The sequence below is a fragment of the Mustela lutreola genome, chromosome 4 (genome assembly GCF_030435805.1).
Source record: "Mustela lutreola isolate mMusLut2 chromosome 4, mMusLut2.pri, whole genome shotgun sequence".
Lineage (NCBI taxonomy): Eukaryota > Metazoa > Chordata > Mammalia > Carnivora > Mustelidae > Mustela > Mustela lutreola.
The window spans coordinates 27,277,820-27,292,256 of NC_081293.1; the positions used below are offsets into that span (position 1 = coordinate 27,277,820).

The 14,437-nt window shown below is 59.2% G+C and overlaps 1 protein-coding gene and 1 long non-coding RNA gene across 4 annotated transcripts in view; one reads left to right on the plus strand and one right to left on the minus strand.

The window, feature by feature from the left end:
- LOC131828526 (uncharacterized) overlaps nucleotides 1–9,979 on the minus strand; it is a 45,257-nt gene extending 35,278 nt beyond the window's left edge. For all 3 annotated transcript variants that reach the window (XR_009352486.1, XR_009352485.1, XR_009352484.1), the window contains exon 1: nucleotides 9,443–9,979. This is a non-coding gene — a long non-coding RNA (uncharacterized LOC131828526). The remainder of the gene's footprint in view (nucleotides 1–9,442) is intronic.
- A 161-nt stretch (nucleotides 9,980–10,140) lies between these two features.
- On the plus strand, nucleotides 10,141–13,103 carry LBX1 (ladybird homeobox 1). Its single transcript, XM_059169150.1, has 2 exons — nucleotides 10,141–10,765; nucleotides 11,469–13,103. Exons 1-2 carry the CDS (start codon nucleotides 10,441–10,443, stop codon nucleotides 11,987–11,989), a joined length of 846 nt encoding a protein of 281 aa, XP_059025133.1. The 5' UTR covers nucleotides 10,141–10,440; the 3' UTR covers nucleotides 11,990–13,103.
- Nucleotides 13,104–14,437: the final 1,334 nt, after the last annotated feature.

Here is a 14,437-nt window from a genome sequence, read left to right on the forward strand (position 1 = left end):
AAGCTCTGGAGGATGGGGAAGGGAGAGAAGGGGAAGGTAGGGAGTGGGAGGGCAGGGTTGGAGAGGAAGGGAAGGACGCAGAGTCTGAGGACAGTGGGATCCACAGTCCTACATTCCAGCTGGGGCACCTTCAACAAGCCACTTGCCCTTTCAGAGTCTCATCGCACCAGCTGTAAACTGGACTACTGAGACTGCTTGCCCACCTGCAGGGAGGCCCACGGAGAGGGTCCGAGAGCTCTGCCTCATCCACCTGCCTTCACCAGTGCTGCAGGTGGAGCCCAGAAACACGGAAACCTTCTGGGTTCTGCTCAAGCTGGAGTTGCACTCTACTCCCCAGCCTGGGCTGGGGTTCAGCTTGAAGGGTCTATGTTGCCTAGACCCACTTTTGTTGTGGCCCCCCTGTTTCTCTATGGTCCTCTTGGGCTGCATCTGGACAAATCCTTGCTTTTTTCCCTTTCTGTTTAAAAAGCCCTGTCCCAGGGCGCCTGGGTGGCTCAGTAGGTTAAAGCCTCTGCATTTGGCTCAGGTCATGATCCCAGGGTCCTGGGATCGAGCCCCGAATCCCAGAGCCTCTTCAGCCTCCCAACAAAGAGCCCTGAGAGGAAAGCCATTACAGAATTTTCCTCCTCCCCACCCCTAACCAACCCCCCAGGCACAAACCAAGGCCTACAGTCAGTTAGAAAGGCGGAGGGGGGCTGGGGTGGACTCAGACTCAGCTCTTTCGAGGCCCTCCTCCCAGGCTGGGGCCCAAGGGTTCCCAGAGCCATCATTAGGAGGAGCGCTCAATCGAGAAGGGCTGGGGGTGCTCAGGGTGGGTGCGGGGTGCACGTGGCCGGGGTCCTTGCTTCCCCCAGGCCACCAGCAGCAGGCGCTGTGGTGGAGGCGCCCTCAGTACCCGAGCATTAACTTAAGAATAGCTCACACTAATATCCCTGGCTGTGTGGAAACAGCGTTTTATTAAATGCTTCACACAGATTTGGTATAATAAAGATGAATATATTATATCCTTTGCCTCCCCCAGAGTGAGACAATAATAAGAGAGGAAAAAACCAATAAAGTGAAACATAAATACAATATAATGGGACTTGTGCCGAGGGACACATGGCCTGTCGGGGCTGCCACGGGGCGACCTTGCAGCAGGAGCCCCGGGGACGGACCGCAGGGGAGCCGGATTCCAGCCCCTCCCTGCCCAGCCAGGGTCCCCAGGCGCCAGCATCCAGTCTGCCCACCTCTGATCCCCCACAGCCAGTCCCACTTCTGCAGCTGGGAGGACCCTACCTCAGGCAGGTGCCCTGGGAGAGGGTGAAAGAGCGGGGTGGAGGGTGGGATCATCTGGCCATACTTCTGCCATGAGCCCTGTGCCTTCTCCCTGGTGCTCCTTCTGTCCTTGGGCCCAGGACTTCTGGGGACGTAGCCCCCTCCCCCACCCACAGGACAGACAGATTCATGAGCGGATGGAAGACTTGAGGGAGGAAAACTCAGGGAGCAATAGCTTCTACCTTGCCCTTGCCATCGCTACCTCCCTGGGGTCGGCTTGGGAGAAACGCAGTCCTCCCTGTCCTGTCCCAGAGGCTGTCCCATAACCTGCCTGAAGTCCCTCACTGGGTCCTATTTCCATTCTTCTCTGGCAGCCACGGAACTCGTTACCTAAAAACAATAATTTCAAAGCTTTCCCAGCACGGAAAAAAGAATGTAGATGCAGCCCAACCCCTCCACGCTTCGGTCCCAGCCAGCCCTGGAAGGGCTCCATTCACCTGTCCAAGGTAGACTGTGACGCTTAAACTCAAGAGTGACTAGAACTGGATGTGGGTTGGAATCCCACCTGTGGCACTGACCAGCAGGAGATGATTTTAACCTCAGTTTCCTCCTTGGTAAAACCAAGCCCTGGAGAGGATTGGAGAGAAGGTTTCTAATGCCTAGCAGCACCCTATCAGCTGTGAAAGATAAAAATAAAAAGCAGCTACCAGCTGCTCCTAAAATGTCGTTAAAATAAAGGGCAATTGCAGACCTAGAATTCTCCCAAACCTCACTTCCTCCTTAGGCGCCAAAGCAGGCAACCCCTTTCCCCAAATGAATTAAAAGGCTTATTCTCCCATTTCTCGCTCTAAATCTCCTGACTTTTGCCTCATAAAGTTCAGAGAGGTTAAGAGACTTACCCAAGATCACACAGCGGGCCTGGAGTGGAATTATCTGAAGCACGGGGCCATCAGCCCCTCTCACCCGCCTCTGCAGGTGAGACGCTCAGGGGGGCCCTGCTGCAGAAGGCGTCGGGAATTTGGCGGTGAACACAGCGTTTCAGCTGAAGGCTGGAGAGAGGCACAGTAAGCCCAGGCCTCCCCAGGGGCCAGAGGTTGGGGCTGAACGCACCTCACCTAACGAAAAAAACGAATGAGAAATACCCAGCGACCCAGGGAAGAGAAGGAGGCAGCCTCTGCGGCCGGCGGCGGAAGAAGATCGGTGGGTGGGCCAGGGGGAACCGGGATTCCTTCTTCCGCCCCCACCACGGCTTCTAGTCTGGCTGCCTCAGCACCAGCGAAGACCAGGCTGGGGGCCTTGCCCGCGCTACCCCGGGATTCCAGGCGGGCCGGCGGGGCCAGTGTGCGGCTCTAGGTCCGAGGTTCAGCATGGAGGGGTAGGGTGGCTCCTGCAGAGAGCTTGTGGGGGACCTAATGGAAGTGAAGGGGCGTGGGAAAGAGCTGGAGGATTTAAGCGTCGGTGCACGTTTGATGCGCCGTGATCCCGCAAGAGCAGGAGCCCAGAGACAAGTGGAAGTCAAGGGGAACTGGTTTCGCTCAAACGAAATAAGGCTGCGGGCGCTGCGCACTTAGCGTCTCTCTCAGGCCCGGTAGCCTGGGGCTCTTTCCCCTCCGCGCCCCCCTCCCCCGCACTTGTCCCGAGAGCGCTGGGCCCCCCCGGCCACAGCGCGGCTGACGCAGCAGGAACTGGATCCCGGGATCCAAGAAAGGCGGGGACAGAGGCCTGGGAACCCGGGCTCCACAGCGAATGGGTCCTGTGGCTTCCCTCGGATCGAAAGGCAAACCCTGGCCCGTTGAAGCAGCCTCGGGCCACCCAGGCTGGGAGCACAGGACCGAGCCAGCCTTCTTCGCCAGCTCCGGGCCAGGCTGCCCACGTGCTTCCGTGCCGCTGGGCACCGCAGCAGCTCGGCTCTCCGCAGGCTGCCCCCCGCCCCCGCGCCCCCTGTTCTGGCCTTGGTTCTGCCGCGGGGGTTCTCTTGCCCAGGGTCTTGAGAGCGGCTTAGCTGAAATGGCGCTGCCCCGCAGGCAGCCTTCTGACCTTCGGAGGAAGGAGGAGATCGGGGACCCGAGAGTCTTCTGGGACTTGGCCCCGGCAGAATCCAGGATGCGAGCAGGCAGGGGATCTTTACCTGGCTCCCTGCGTCCAGCGCGTTAGTGACCCCTCACCCCACCCCTCCCACCCCCGCGGGAAGGCGAAGGACTGAGCTGGCGGCGGCACTAATGCAATGAGCCCCCGCACAGCTGCTGAATTATTCACGTGCAGTTTATTACGAGAAGCCTGACTCAGGCCTTTCGTTGGGCCGCCTAGCAGCCACGGCCCACTCCTGGGCCTCCCTGCCTTTCGTGGCTTCCGTTTCTTCCCCTAGTCCTCTTGCCCTCGCCCAGGCCCCGCTGCCGGCCCGCAGCCTGGTGGGCCGCAGGCAGTGAGACTTCCGTGCAAAGGTCGCCACTGACCAGCATTAGCCGCTTTGCTCAGACCCAGGAGTTGCTGGGCCACCTAGGTTAGTAAGAGAGAGGGTCAACTGTAGGAGCTTCTGTGGCTAGCAAGGAGAATGGAAGCCCCAGGGTAGGTCCGGTAGCAGCAAGGGTAGGGGTTTCAGCCTCTCTCCAACTGCCCCCAACCCCCTGCAGCCTCCAACAGCCATCCCAGGAGCCCCTGCCCCAGGCTGCAGACCTAATGGGGGTGCACAAGGGAGCAAGGACTTCACTCCTACCCTAGCAGCTTGCTGCTCAGGCCACAGAGGGAGGAAATAATAGGGGGCACTCTGGCTCCCCTGCTGGACTGCCACTTCTGGCCTCCAGCTTGGCTGTTACTCTTGCCTGGAAAGTGGTCCTGGCTTCCGCACCTACCCAAAGCCTCCTGGTTTTTTAGGGCTAGATTGAAATGCCACCTCCACCGGGACGGAAACAGACTCCTCCCAGTTATCCTTTCCCCTCTTCCCAGTCCCCTGGGCTGCTAGGGGGAAGGTGCCTGTGTCCTACCACTCCTGCCTGCCCGACACCCTCCTTCTTCTGTCTGTTCTTCCTCTCTGCTTCTGGGCCCAAAACATGATGGGGGCTCAATCCTGTAGAAAGAGACAGAGAGAGAGAGAGAACGAACAAACTCCATTCCTGAATCAGTCCACACCACAGCTGGGCCCAGAACCCAGGACCTCCCTCCTCCCTCTATAACCAGAAAGCATTAAAGAATGAGGTCTCTGTGCCTCTCTGTGCATGTTGGAGGTATGAACAGCAGGGGTGCCTCACACATCTGCAAACAGCTGGCAAAGCAATGCACCTACGTTTCCCTCACAACCCTAGTCCTCTCTCTGGGGCCCTGGCTGAATGAAGTCCCTTCCTGGCTCTCTCTTTTGTCTCCTATTATTCGTTTAGTTTATTTGTTCAACAAATGCACGAAGAGCCCTTGGTATACGCAGGGCTGGCATAGAGCATGGAGAGGAGATCCACAGCCAGTAGGGAGAGGGCCAGAAGGACAGATAGACAAACCAGCAAGTCCCTGAGGACCTGACAGATTGCAAGGGGGTGTGCTGAGGAGCACAGAGGAACTGGAAAGGCCAGGGAAGTTTCCCCAAGACAGCTGAGCACTAAAAACAGAGAAAAGGTACAAGAAAGAGAAGTGATAGAGACCCTTCTGACACGGATTGAGGGAGCAAAGGCTTGGGACCAAAAAAGAGGGACATTTTGGAGGCTGCAGAGTATGGGGCCATGGGTCAAGAGGACCTCCCAGAAGTGCCTCTTTCGGTCTCTACCTGTCTTTATCACTGAGCGGTCTGTCTATGCCCCACCCATTCCCAAAGGGCACCCCTCCTCCCTGCATCCCCCAATCCTTGCAGGGCTGAAGGGCCTGGAAGAAGGTGGCAGGCAAGGTGGGGCCACCCTCTCAGCAGGCTCTGGAGTTCAGTTCAAAAGAAGTGAGTGTGGTGGGGGGGAGAAGCAGAAGGGGGTGCTCTCCGAAGGGCTCTAGCCACAGTCCCTGCCCCCACCTCTCTTTGCCTGAGGAGATCCTGAGAGCCAGTGGCCCCAGACGGCAGGGCAGGTCCAGAAGCCGGCTTGGAGCCTGGCCCGACTTTTGGAGCAGCTGGCTCCCTGTTCCCCAGGCCTACGGGGAGGCAGCTTCCCTCCCCCTTCCCCTATTGGCCTGCTTCTGCTCTTAACCTTTTCTGGATCTCCAACCCCTTTAGAGAATTCAAGGTGTTATGCAATATGGCCCCTGGAAAAATGTGCCTGCTTGGGCTCACTCACATAATTTTACACACAATTTCTGGGATCCCCAGAGCCCCGGAAGCCCATTCAGAGAGCCCTGGAGGGGGCCTCTGGTTAAAATCCCCATGGTTCTGGGAGTATACTTAGAGTCAGAAAAACCAGTTTTCAAATCCTAATTATTCCAAAACAGGCTGTGTGACTTTGGCTGAGTTACTTAACTTCTCTGGGACTCATTTTCCTTATACATAAAACTGGGGTAATAGCAGTAACCACTATTACTCACAGGGTTGTGAGTAATAAATGAAATGAATAAAACTCTTAGCCTGAAGCCAGGTACACAGTAAGGGCTTACGGTGTTTATTGTCATGGTTATTGTTGTTGTTACTGCTGACAGTGGCCCAGGGCAGAATATAAAAACCAAGTGGGCAGTCCTGGTTCAGCCAGGGAGGCAGGAGGCCATCTATCCTATCAGAGTCTACTTCTAAAGCAGAAGAAACACACTGAATCCCACATGGAGTGTCAGAGTAGCAGGTCGGGGTGGGGGGCAAAAGTGATCCCAATTGGTGGTCAAGTTAATTCCTTTCAAGCAGTGTCAGAACCTTTCTTTCTAAGGGGAGCTCTGGCCTGAGGGCCATTGCTGGTGCTTACACAAATAATCTGGAAACAAATGGGGCTACCCAAACAATCTGGATTAAAGCTGATGGAACATTTGGGGGTTTACTTGAATTAGCTCTTGTGCTAAGGAATAACACATTTTGTTTGGGTCTACAGGGTCCACTTATCTTGGCAGTTCATGCAATGCTGTTTCCCTCTTTGTCTGAAATATTCACTAAAGGGGGGGGCAGATTTTTGCCAGACTAATCCCTTCCCCTTTCACTGAAGACAGAATAAGGCTGGACCCTGGGGGTAGAGACAGCAAGCAGGAATTCAAGAGTAAGGAGAGAGTACAGACTAGGCTCTGAAGACAGGCATTCCCATGCGGCAGACTCCAGGGACCAACTGCTTCCAGCTTCATGGGCGATCACACTGGCTCAGCTGACTGGGGGTGGGAGACCCCAGAGTGTCTTCCCAACCCAGCACTGGATCCCAGGAAGGGGCTTGGGCAGGATTAGAACCCTGAGAGCAATGGCAAACTTCCTTGGCCCCCACTTTCCCCCCTACACTGTCCCTGAATTACTCCCCTAATTTTCCTCATCTCCAAAACTCCTCTGAGGGGGAACAGTCAGGGCCCAAGCCTCCCCCCCTCCATAATACACAATCATTTATACTCCATTTGATCAAAAAAACCTATTCAACCTATCCAGGGAGGGCCCCAGGTACCTGCCTGTCCGCATGGGTCTGGGGTAGATGGAATCCCCAGATCAAGATCCCTGCCCTCCTTTAGGAGGAGAGGGAGTGAGTCTGACTGCAAACCCAAGATACAGCCCCCTGCTCTGCCAGAGGGGAAGCCAGAAGATTTGGGTTTCTAGGAGTTCAGAAGACCATAGCGGCCCACACACTGGAGTCTGGAGGGGGGGAAACTGCAGGGTTGGGAAAAGCTCAGTGGACAGTCTGGTTTTTTACCTAGGTTGGATGAGGCAATAGAGAAGTAAGGGACCCTAAACAACAAAATGGGTGGGTGGTACCTTATGTGCCCTGAGCCCCCATCAGTGCCTACTGGAGCTGTTTGGCAGGGAGTCCAACCAATTAGGCTAAAAACAAAGCCTTCCGATTGGGCTGCAGGAAAAAGAGGTTTGGCCACGGTGGGTATAAGAGGTAATATAGCAAATGATTGTGGAATGTCCTGTCTACTTTGACATGATGTGGCCGAAGACTAAAGATCCCTGGAAACAGGGCCCCATTGAAGGAATTTTACCCTCCTGCCCCTCTGCTCCCGGATTCACATTCCTCACCTTCCTGGCAGCTTCACTGTAACACTGAACTCCACTGTTCCGGAGGGACTAGGGAAGGGACAACAGCAAGGTTGTCCTTAAGATCCTGTCCTGCAGACCAATATTAGGAGCAGGCAGGAAGAACAGCGGTGTGGGGGTGGGGGGTTATGGGATAGAGCTCTTGCAGGACAGGGACTCAAGAGTTGTTGTTCCCTGATCTGGAGAGACCTTCTCTCTAGTGGGGGGGGGGTCGAGGTCAGGGGAATGGGGAGGAAGTGAACTTGCTTGAGGCTCTGGATCAGGGCTTTTGGGATTATGGCGGGAAAGGGCTGGGGAGGCAGAGGCTGAAGCACGATCATGAGAGCAGGAAGTGAGATGAGAGGGCAGACCCTTCCCAGTCCCCAAGCTTCCAAGACAGCAGAGTGTGCACCAGGCTCCCGGGCTCCTTCTCCCTCAGGTCCCTCTCCACCTCTCTCAACTCTGACTCCGCCGTTGCCAGGCCCAGCATCGTCTCATGGCTTCAGAGCAATGCTGATGCACTAGAGACAGGCCTGCTTTGAGGACAATTTTGCCGCTCCGGGGGAATTAAGAATCCCATTCTCACCATTCCTGCCTCTGAGCACCTGTCCTCACAAATGCAGGAAAAAGACAGGAAAGAAGGTAAATAACTCTTCCTGATACTGCCAACCAGGGTGATGGCAGGCACTGGGTTCCCAAACAGGCATCTTTTCTCCCTACGCTGCCCCTTTTCCTCTGGGGAACTGCAAGCCCTGCTTCAAACAAACAAGGAAACAGGAGATAAAGAATCCGGTCTCTGCTGCTCAGAGGCCCCTGAGCAGGAGGGTGGGGGGGGGGGGGAGAGACGGACACCTGCCCCCTGCCCCGCAGCCCAGCTTGGCTTCCTAACTCTCTGGGGCAGTATGAGGGGGTCCAAGAAGCCCAGAATGTCCTATTCTCCCCATCCTAACCTCTAGACTGGGCCACAGTGCTCTCCACTGGCCTCTCTGGGCCCTTCTCTTGACTTAGCAGGGCTTCGAGACCACACTGGCTGGCCAGGAGTTTACAAACAAAGCCAGGAAAAGGACTGAGGCTGTATGTGGGGAGGGAAACAGCACCCTTGGCTCGAGCCCCCTCTTGTTCCCCTCCTTTCTTCAGGGGCAGACCTGGAAAATCAGGTGGTGGGGCCAATGCCCCTTACAAACCAAGGGAGGGAACCGAATAAAAAGAGCCTGGGGGTACAGCCTCTTCGGGTGCCTCTGGGGGAATGAAAGACATAGGTAGGATCCAAACACGCCCAAATACCCACAGGTTACATATGTTTACACAAATATACGCATCGAGAACCCCACACAAATGTATATATTTAAAAATGTAAACACATTCAAATACCGATGCGCACAAACGCTTGCCTGATGTACAGGAGTCAGGGCCGTAGGGTTCCCAGCCCCCAGTCTGACTCGAACCCGGCTTCCCTGCGGGTTCCTGGGAGCGCAGCCCCAGCCGTGGCCCGGCCCCCTCCGGGCCCCCGCCCCGCATCCGGAACAGCTGGAGTCGGGCGGTGTACTGGAGCCCGGCGCTGGGCTGGGCGGGGCCGGCAGCGGGGCCCCGGCCGGGGCCTGGGCAGAGCTCAGCGGGGAGGCCCTGAGCCGACCCCGTTAGCCCAGGCAACCGGCCCGGTTGCCCAGGTCGGGCGCCGGTCGGTCACCAGGCGGGCCCGTGGCCCCAGCCGGCCGGGAGAACCGTGGCCCGAGGAGTGTGCAAGACTGCCGGAAGAGGTAAGGTTGTCGCATCGGGCTCAGGCCGGGGAAGAGGTGCCTGGAGCCACCAATAACTCCTCCTCCGTCTCTCGGCTGGGGAAGACTGAGTCCTCTGGCTGACCCCCTCCCCCAACCCCTGGGGTCCTCCACCCCGGTCCGGTGTCGCCTCACCCAGGGCTGCAGCACCCGCGCGGACCTCCCGCGGGCCAGCCTGGAAGCTGCAGATTCCCTCTTCCCAGGCGCATGGACCAAGGCCGGGGGTGACCGACAGTGGTAGGGACGCTGGGTCCTTGATCTCAGCTCAGCAAAGTCTGCACTGGTCAGCGACGCGGCCCACCCAGACTCCTGGTCTTACCTGGCCCGCGCGGCGGCCGCGTCCCTCTCCGGCTGGGCTCACGCCGCCCTTCTCGGGCGCCAAATCCCGGGTCGGAGAGCCTGAGACCTCCGGGCCAGCGCTACCAGCGCAGCCAGGCCGGCGGGAGGCGGGTGCGCCGGGAGCGAGGCTCGCAGTTTGGGGTGGGGGCGGCGGCTTTTGAGTCGCCCGAGGTTCGGGTGCAATAAAGGCGCCGCTAATGTAATTTACAAACAGCTCGGGCCGAGCGCGGCGCAGCGCCCGGACTGACAGGCGCATTAGGCAGGCTAATTCCAGCCGGCTCCTCCTACCCCCGGCCCGCTAATTAATGAGCTTCCCAACTTAGAGCCGCCTGCATTGGACAGACAGAGAGTGAAAGAGAGGGCGAGAGAGAGGGAGAGAAGGAGAGAGACGGGGGGGAGCAGAGAAGAGAAGAGAGAGGGAGGGAAAGAGAGAACAGGAGGAGAGAGAACAGAGAGAAAGAAGAGAGGAGAAAGGGAGAAAGAAGAAATAGAGAAGTGCCGTTGCAGATAATTGATTACTCCTCGATCAAGGCTAACTTGTTAGCAATAGTCAATTGCCCCATCTCTCCGCCTCCCCTCGCAGTACGGGATCGGCGCCCTCGCCTCGGCTTTTCCAACTGTCGCCGCCAGGACCCGGGGCCAGGAGCCGCCGCGGAGCCACCTGACACCTTTAAATAGCACCGGGGCTGGCGAAACTGGAGCCCCGCGCGGCGCGCCCCGGCTCCGGCCCCGGATTGCTGGAAGCCCCGGCGGCGGCCGCGGCGCCCGCGTCAGCGCCCTCCTCCCGGGGCCCCGTGCGGCTCTGCTCGCCTCTGCCGCTGCGCTAACCGGCCCCACGCCCGGCCCCGCGCCTGGCCCGGCGCGGCCTCCTTCCCACCCGCCGCTGCCGCCCACCCGCGCCGCCCGGCGCCCGAGCTGCCCGCGGGCTGGGTCCCCGCGGCCCGAGCCGCCCCGGCCGGGCCCCCAAAAGAGGCCGAGATGACTTCCAAGGAGGATGGCAAGGCGGCGCCGGGGGAAGAGCGGCGGCGCAGCCCGCTGGATCACCTGCCGCCTCCTGCCAACTCCAACAAGCCGCTGACTCCGTTCAGCATTGAGGACATCCTCAACAAGCCGTCTGTGCGGAGAAGTTACTCGCTGTGCGGGGCGGCGCACCTGCTGGCGGCCGCGGACAAGCACGCGCCGGGCGGCTTGCCCCTGGCGGGCCGCGCGCTGCTCTCACAGACCTCGCCGCTGTGCGCACTGGAGGAGCTCGCCAGCAAGACCTTTAAGGGGCTGGAGGTCAGCGTCCTGCAGGCAGCGGAAGGTAGGCGCCGCCGCTGGGTTCCCCTGCGCCCAGCACCCCACGCCCAGCTCCCTGTGCCCCACTCTTTGTGCCCTGTGCCTCTTGCCGCCTCCTCCCGCGCCTGCCGTCAGGGCCCTCCAGCCCAAGCCGCTGCCGCTGGGAGTGGAAATGAGTGGGACAGGACCCAAAACCTATTTTCTAGGGACCTCTGGATAGGCCAGAGTCCAGTGACCCAGGAGGGGTGGCGGGAACCCAAGACCTTTCCGCAATTTGCCTGCTCTGCTTGGCTCCCTCCGGTTCCCAGTGGCCTGGGCGCTCCTCGCCCTGTTGCTGGGTTGGAGAACGGAGAGCCTTTCAGCTAGGAGGACTTTTTGGGTTCCGGGAGAGTGGGGGTGATTGGGAAGAAGCGTAGAACCAACATTTACCCGGCAGTCAGGGCGTCCCTGTCTGGCTCCGTTGTGCTCTAGCGACCTCCGGTCTTTCAAATCAACTCTTAGGTGGGGAGCAGAGACAAACAATTTCTCCTAGAGACTTCCCGTAGACTGTCCGGGGAAAGGAGGTTTGCCTTAAGCGAGTCTTGCCCTAGTCCGGGAGGGAGGCCGAATCAGATCCGAGAAGGGAACTGCAGCAGACCTCAGGCAGGACGGGCCTGGGTGGGGTGAACTAGAGCCGGGGTGTGGTCTCCTCTCCCCTGGCGCAAGCCTATCCTATGGTTTCCTCGCAGGCCGAGACGGGATGACCATCTTCGGGCAGCGGCAGACCCCCAAGAAGCGGCGAAAGTCGCGAACAGCCTTCACCAACCACCAGATCTACGAGTTGGAGAAGCGCTTCCTCTACCAGAAGTACCTGTCACCAGCCGATCGCGATCAAATCGCGCAGCAGCTGGGCCTCACCAACGCTCAGGTCATCACCTGGTTTCAGAATCGACGCGCCAAGCTCAAGCGGGACCTAGAGGAGATGAAGGCCGACGTGGAGTCCGCCAAGAAACTGGGCCCCAGCGGGCAGATGGACATCGTGACGCTGGCGGAACTCGAGCAGAACTCGGAGGCCGCGGGCGGCGGTGGCGGTGGCTGCGGCAGGGCCAAGTCGAGGCCTGGCTCTCCGGCGCTCCCTCCAGGCGCCCCGCAGGCCCCGGGCGCCGGGCCCCTGCAGCTCTCTCCTGCCTCCCCGCTCACGGACCAGCCGGCCAGCAGCCAGGACTGCTCAGAGGACGAGGAAGACGAAGAGATCGACGTGGACGATTGAGCGGCGCCCGGGATCTTCCGCCGGGCCGGGCCCCTAAGCGCCAGTACGCCCGCCGCCTCCCGGACAGCCGGACAGCCGAGGGGAGCTGGGACCTCCTCTGCAACTCCCGCCTTCTCCCCCCAGTCCCCGGCCCGGACTCAGCTCCCGGCAGGCGCCTCCTCCCTCTCGAAGCAATAAACCCGGGCTGGCCGGCGGGGCCGGCCGCCGCGTGCGGCCTCCGCCGCCCCGGGAGCCCTCGCCGTGCAATTCTGTATGGCTCCTGTATAAATATTTAAACTTATATAGCGGATTCTTCCGACCTCGGCCTGACTTTTTTCTTTCTTTCTTTTATTTTTTTAAATCTCGGAGATTTCCATGTTTTCCAAGCTCTCGGGCTGCTGGGTTTGCTGAGGGCGAGGCACTATCGAGGGTAACGAACCCTGAATCCCACGGTCTGGAGGAGGGGCCCACCCCGACTGTTTTGATTTTTCTCTGCATGTGGCGAATGCACTGGCCCTCTTCCTCCTCGCCTCCCTAGGCCTACTGCAGTTGACTTCTTTTATTTCCTTCGGCCCTTTTCTCCCCCCCGGCGTGGGAAGGGGCTGAGGAGGACAGCCGGGGCCTGACTTGCAAGTTTCAAATCGATCTTTTCTCCCCCCTACCCTCCAGTCCGCAGAAGTCTGTTTTCGATGCCATTTCTGCCTCCCGATCCCCACTAACGCTATTTTTAAGATTCCTCCTGACCCTCTCTCGGTTTCCTTGGATTGACTGCTGGGGTCCGGGTCTTCAGGACAAAGCAGGGAGAAATCCAACCAATCAACCAACTAAAACGGAACCCAAAGCCCTAGAATTATTTTTTACTCTTTTTAGAATTTTTTTGCATGTGACAGAGACTGAGAGGAGGCCACCCGAAGCCCTCGCCCCACCTCCTCCACAGCTCTGGGTCTGACTGCAGTCTCCAACGCCCTGCTCCTGGCTCCACTTGCCCAGACAAGGGGTGACTCGATGAGGGTGGGTCCCGCGTGCCCCTTCCCTGCTCCTGCCCTGCCCTCTCCGCCCAGGACTGTACCCAAGGCCTCTTTCTCCGATAAATAAAGTCTTTGCCATTTTACTAGAACCGGCGGTGACCGTGTCTGAATGAGTGGGCCCTATTCAGGGAAGCCGTGGCAGGCTCAGTGTCTCGCCGCTGCTCGCTTCCGGCTGCCCTGGCCTTGGGAGATTTGGAGGAGTTTCGGGGCAGGGGCGAGGATAAGGGGTGCGGGGGAAAAGCGGGAGGAGAGGGTGCTTCCGGCTCGGAAACTCGGCAGCTACCAAATTGGGGATGGGGGCGAGAGCAGCGGTCTTCGCCAGGTCGGGGTAAAAAGTGCGGCGTGTGCATTGCTGGGAGAAATAGTGCATACATTGGGGGCGTCGTGAATGGGAAGTTAATTTGGGGGAAAACGGTAGGTAGGTGGGAGGACTAGCCCTGCTTTCCGTGCATCCCACGCCCACTCCAGGGCATTCTTCCCGCGTTCTGCGGGCCGCGGGCTAAGCGTCCTGTGTATCTCAGGTATAGCTCAGTGGGCAGCAGGGTGCAGCCCGAGGGCTCCCAAGTTTTGGTTCCGCCGGAGGGCCTTGCCCTTGGCGGGGGTGTGGGGGAAATGAGGCCGGCGGCACCAAGGGCAAGCTGAATCGCGCACACTCGCACAGGGAGGTGGTGAGCCTGAAGCTCTGACAGTTGGGGTGAATTTCTGGCAACCTTCAAAAATTCTGGGCCCTGCAAACTCAGCTGGGGGCACAGACGTCAATCCCCCAGGACTCTCTGGGATCCCAGCGCCCCCAGGGCGGTTGGGGCAGGGACGCAGGCAGCTTTCACTTTTCCGGACAGAGCGGGTTTCTCTCTGGGCTTTTGTTGTCGCTGGGCTGGCGAGTGGCCGCTGTCACCAAAGAAGGGTCCCGCCTCCGGGCCGCTAGGCTCTCTTTCTCCGCAAAATTGATGTGAGAAATGCGCATCTGGTCTCGGGCAGGCGATGGGGCCCCGGGGCCTGAGTCGGGAGCGTGCGTGTCCAGGAGGAAACTAAGAGACAGAAACAGAAAAAGGAGCACAGAAAGACACTCCAAAAGCAGAGCAAGAAAGCAGGAGCCTCGGAGACAGGGGCAGCGGCGGGGGGCCGGGTCGGGAGGAGAAAGAGAAAAAGCTTCGCATGGGCAGAGACTGAGAGATTGAGACGGAGAAGAAGGGAATGGGAAGGGAATGGGAAAGGGGGAGAAGAGAGAGGAGAGAACGAAAGGAGGAGAGGCGGCGGGCAGCCAGGCGGGCGTGCGGCCGGTTCCTCCCGGGCGACATAAATCGCCCTCTCTCAGGATGGATGGGTCTGTAATTCGGAGCGCGGACCATGAAGGCCGGGACGAATGGACCCGGGCGGCCGCTGACAGGCGACAATAGCCGGGCCCAGCCCCCCGCGGCTCCGGGTGCGGGCGCGGCCGCGG

What these genes read in the sequence shown, in the direction of transcription:
- LBX1 (XM_059169150.1), top strand. Translation starts at nt 10,441, where the DNA reads ATGACTTCCAAGGAGGATGGCAAGGCGGCGCCGGGGGAAGAGCGGCGG. An exon ending in CGTCCTGCAGGCAGCGGAAG is followed by an intron (nt 10,766 to 11,468) that starts GTAGGCGCCGCC and finishes GTTTCCTCGCAG; the next exon opens with GCCGAGACGGGATGACCATC.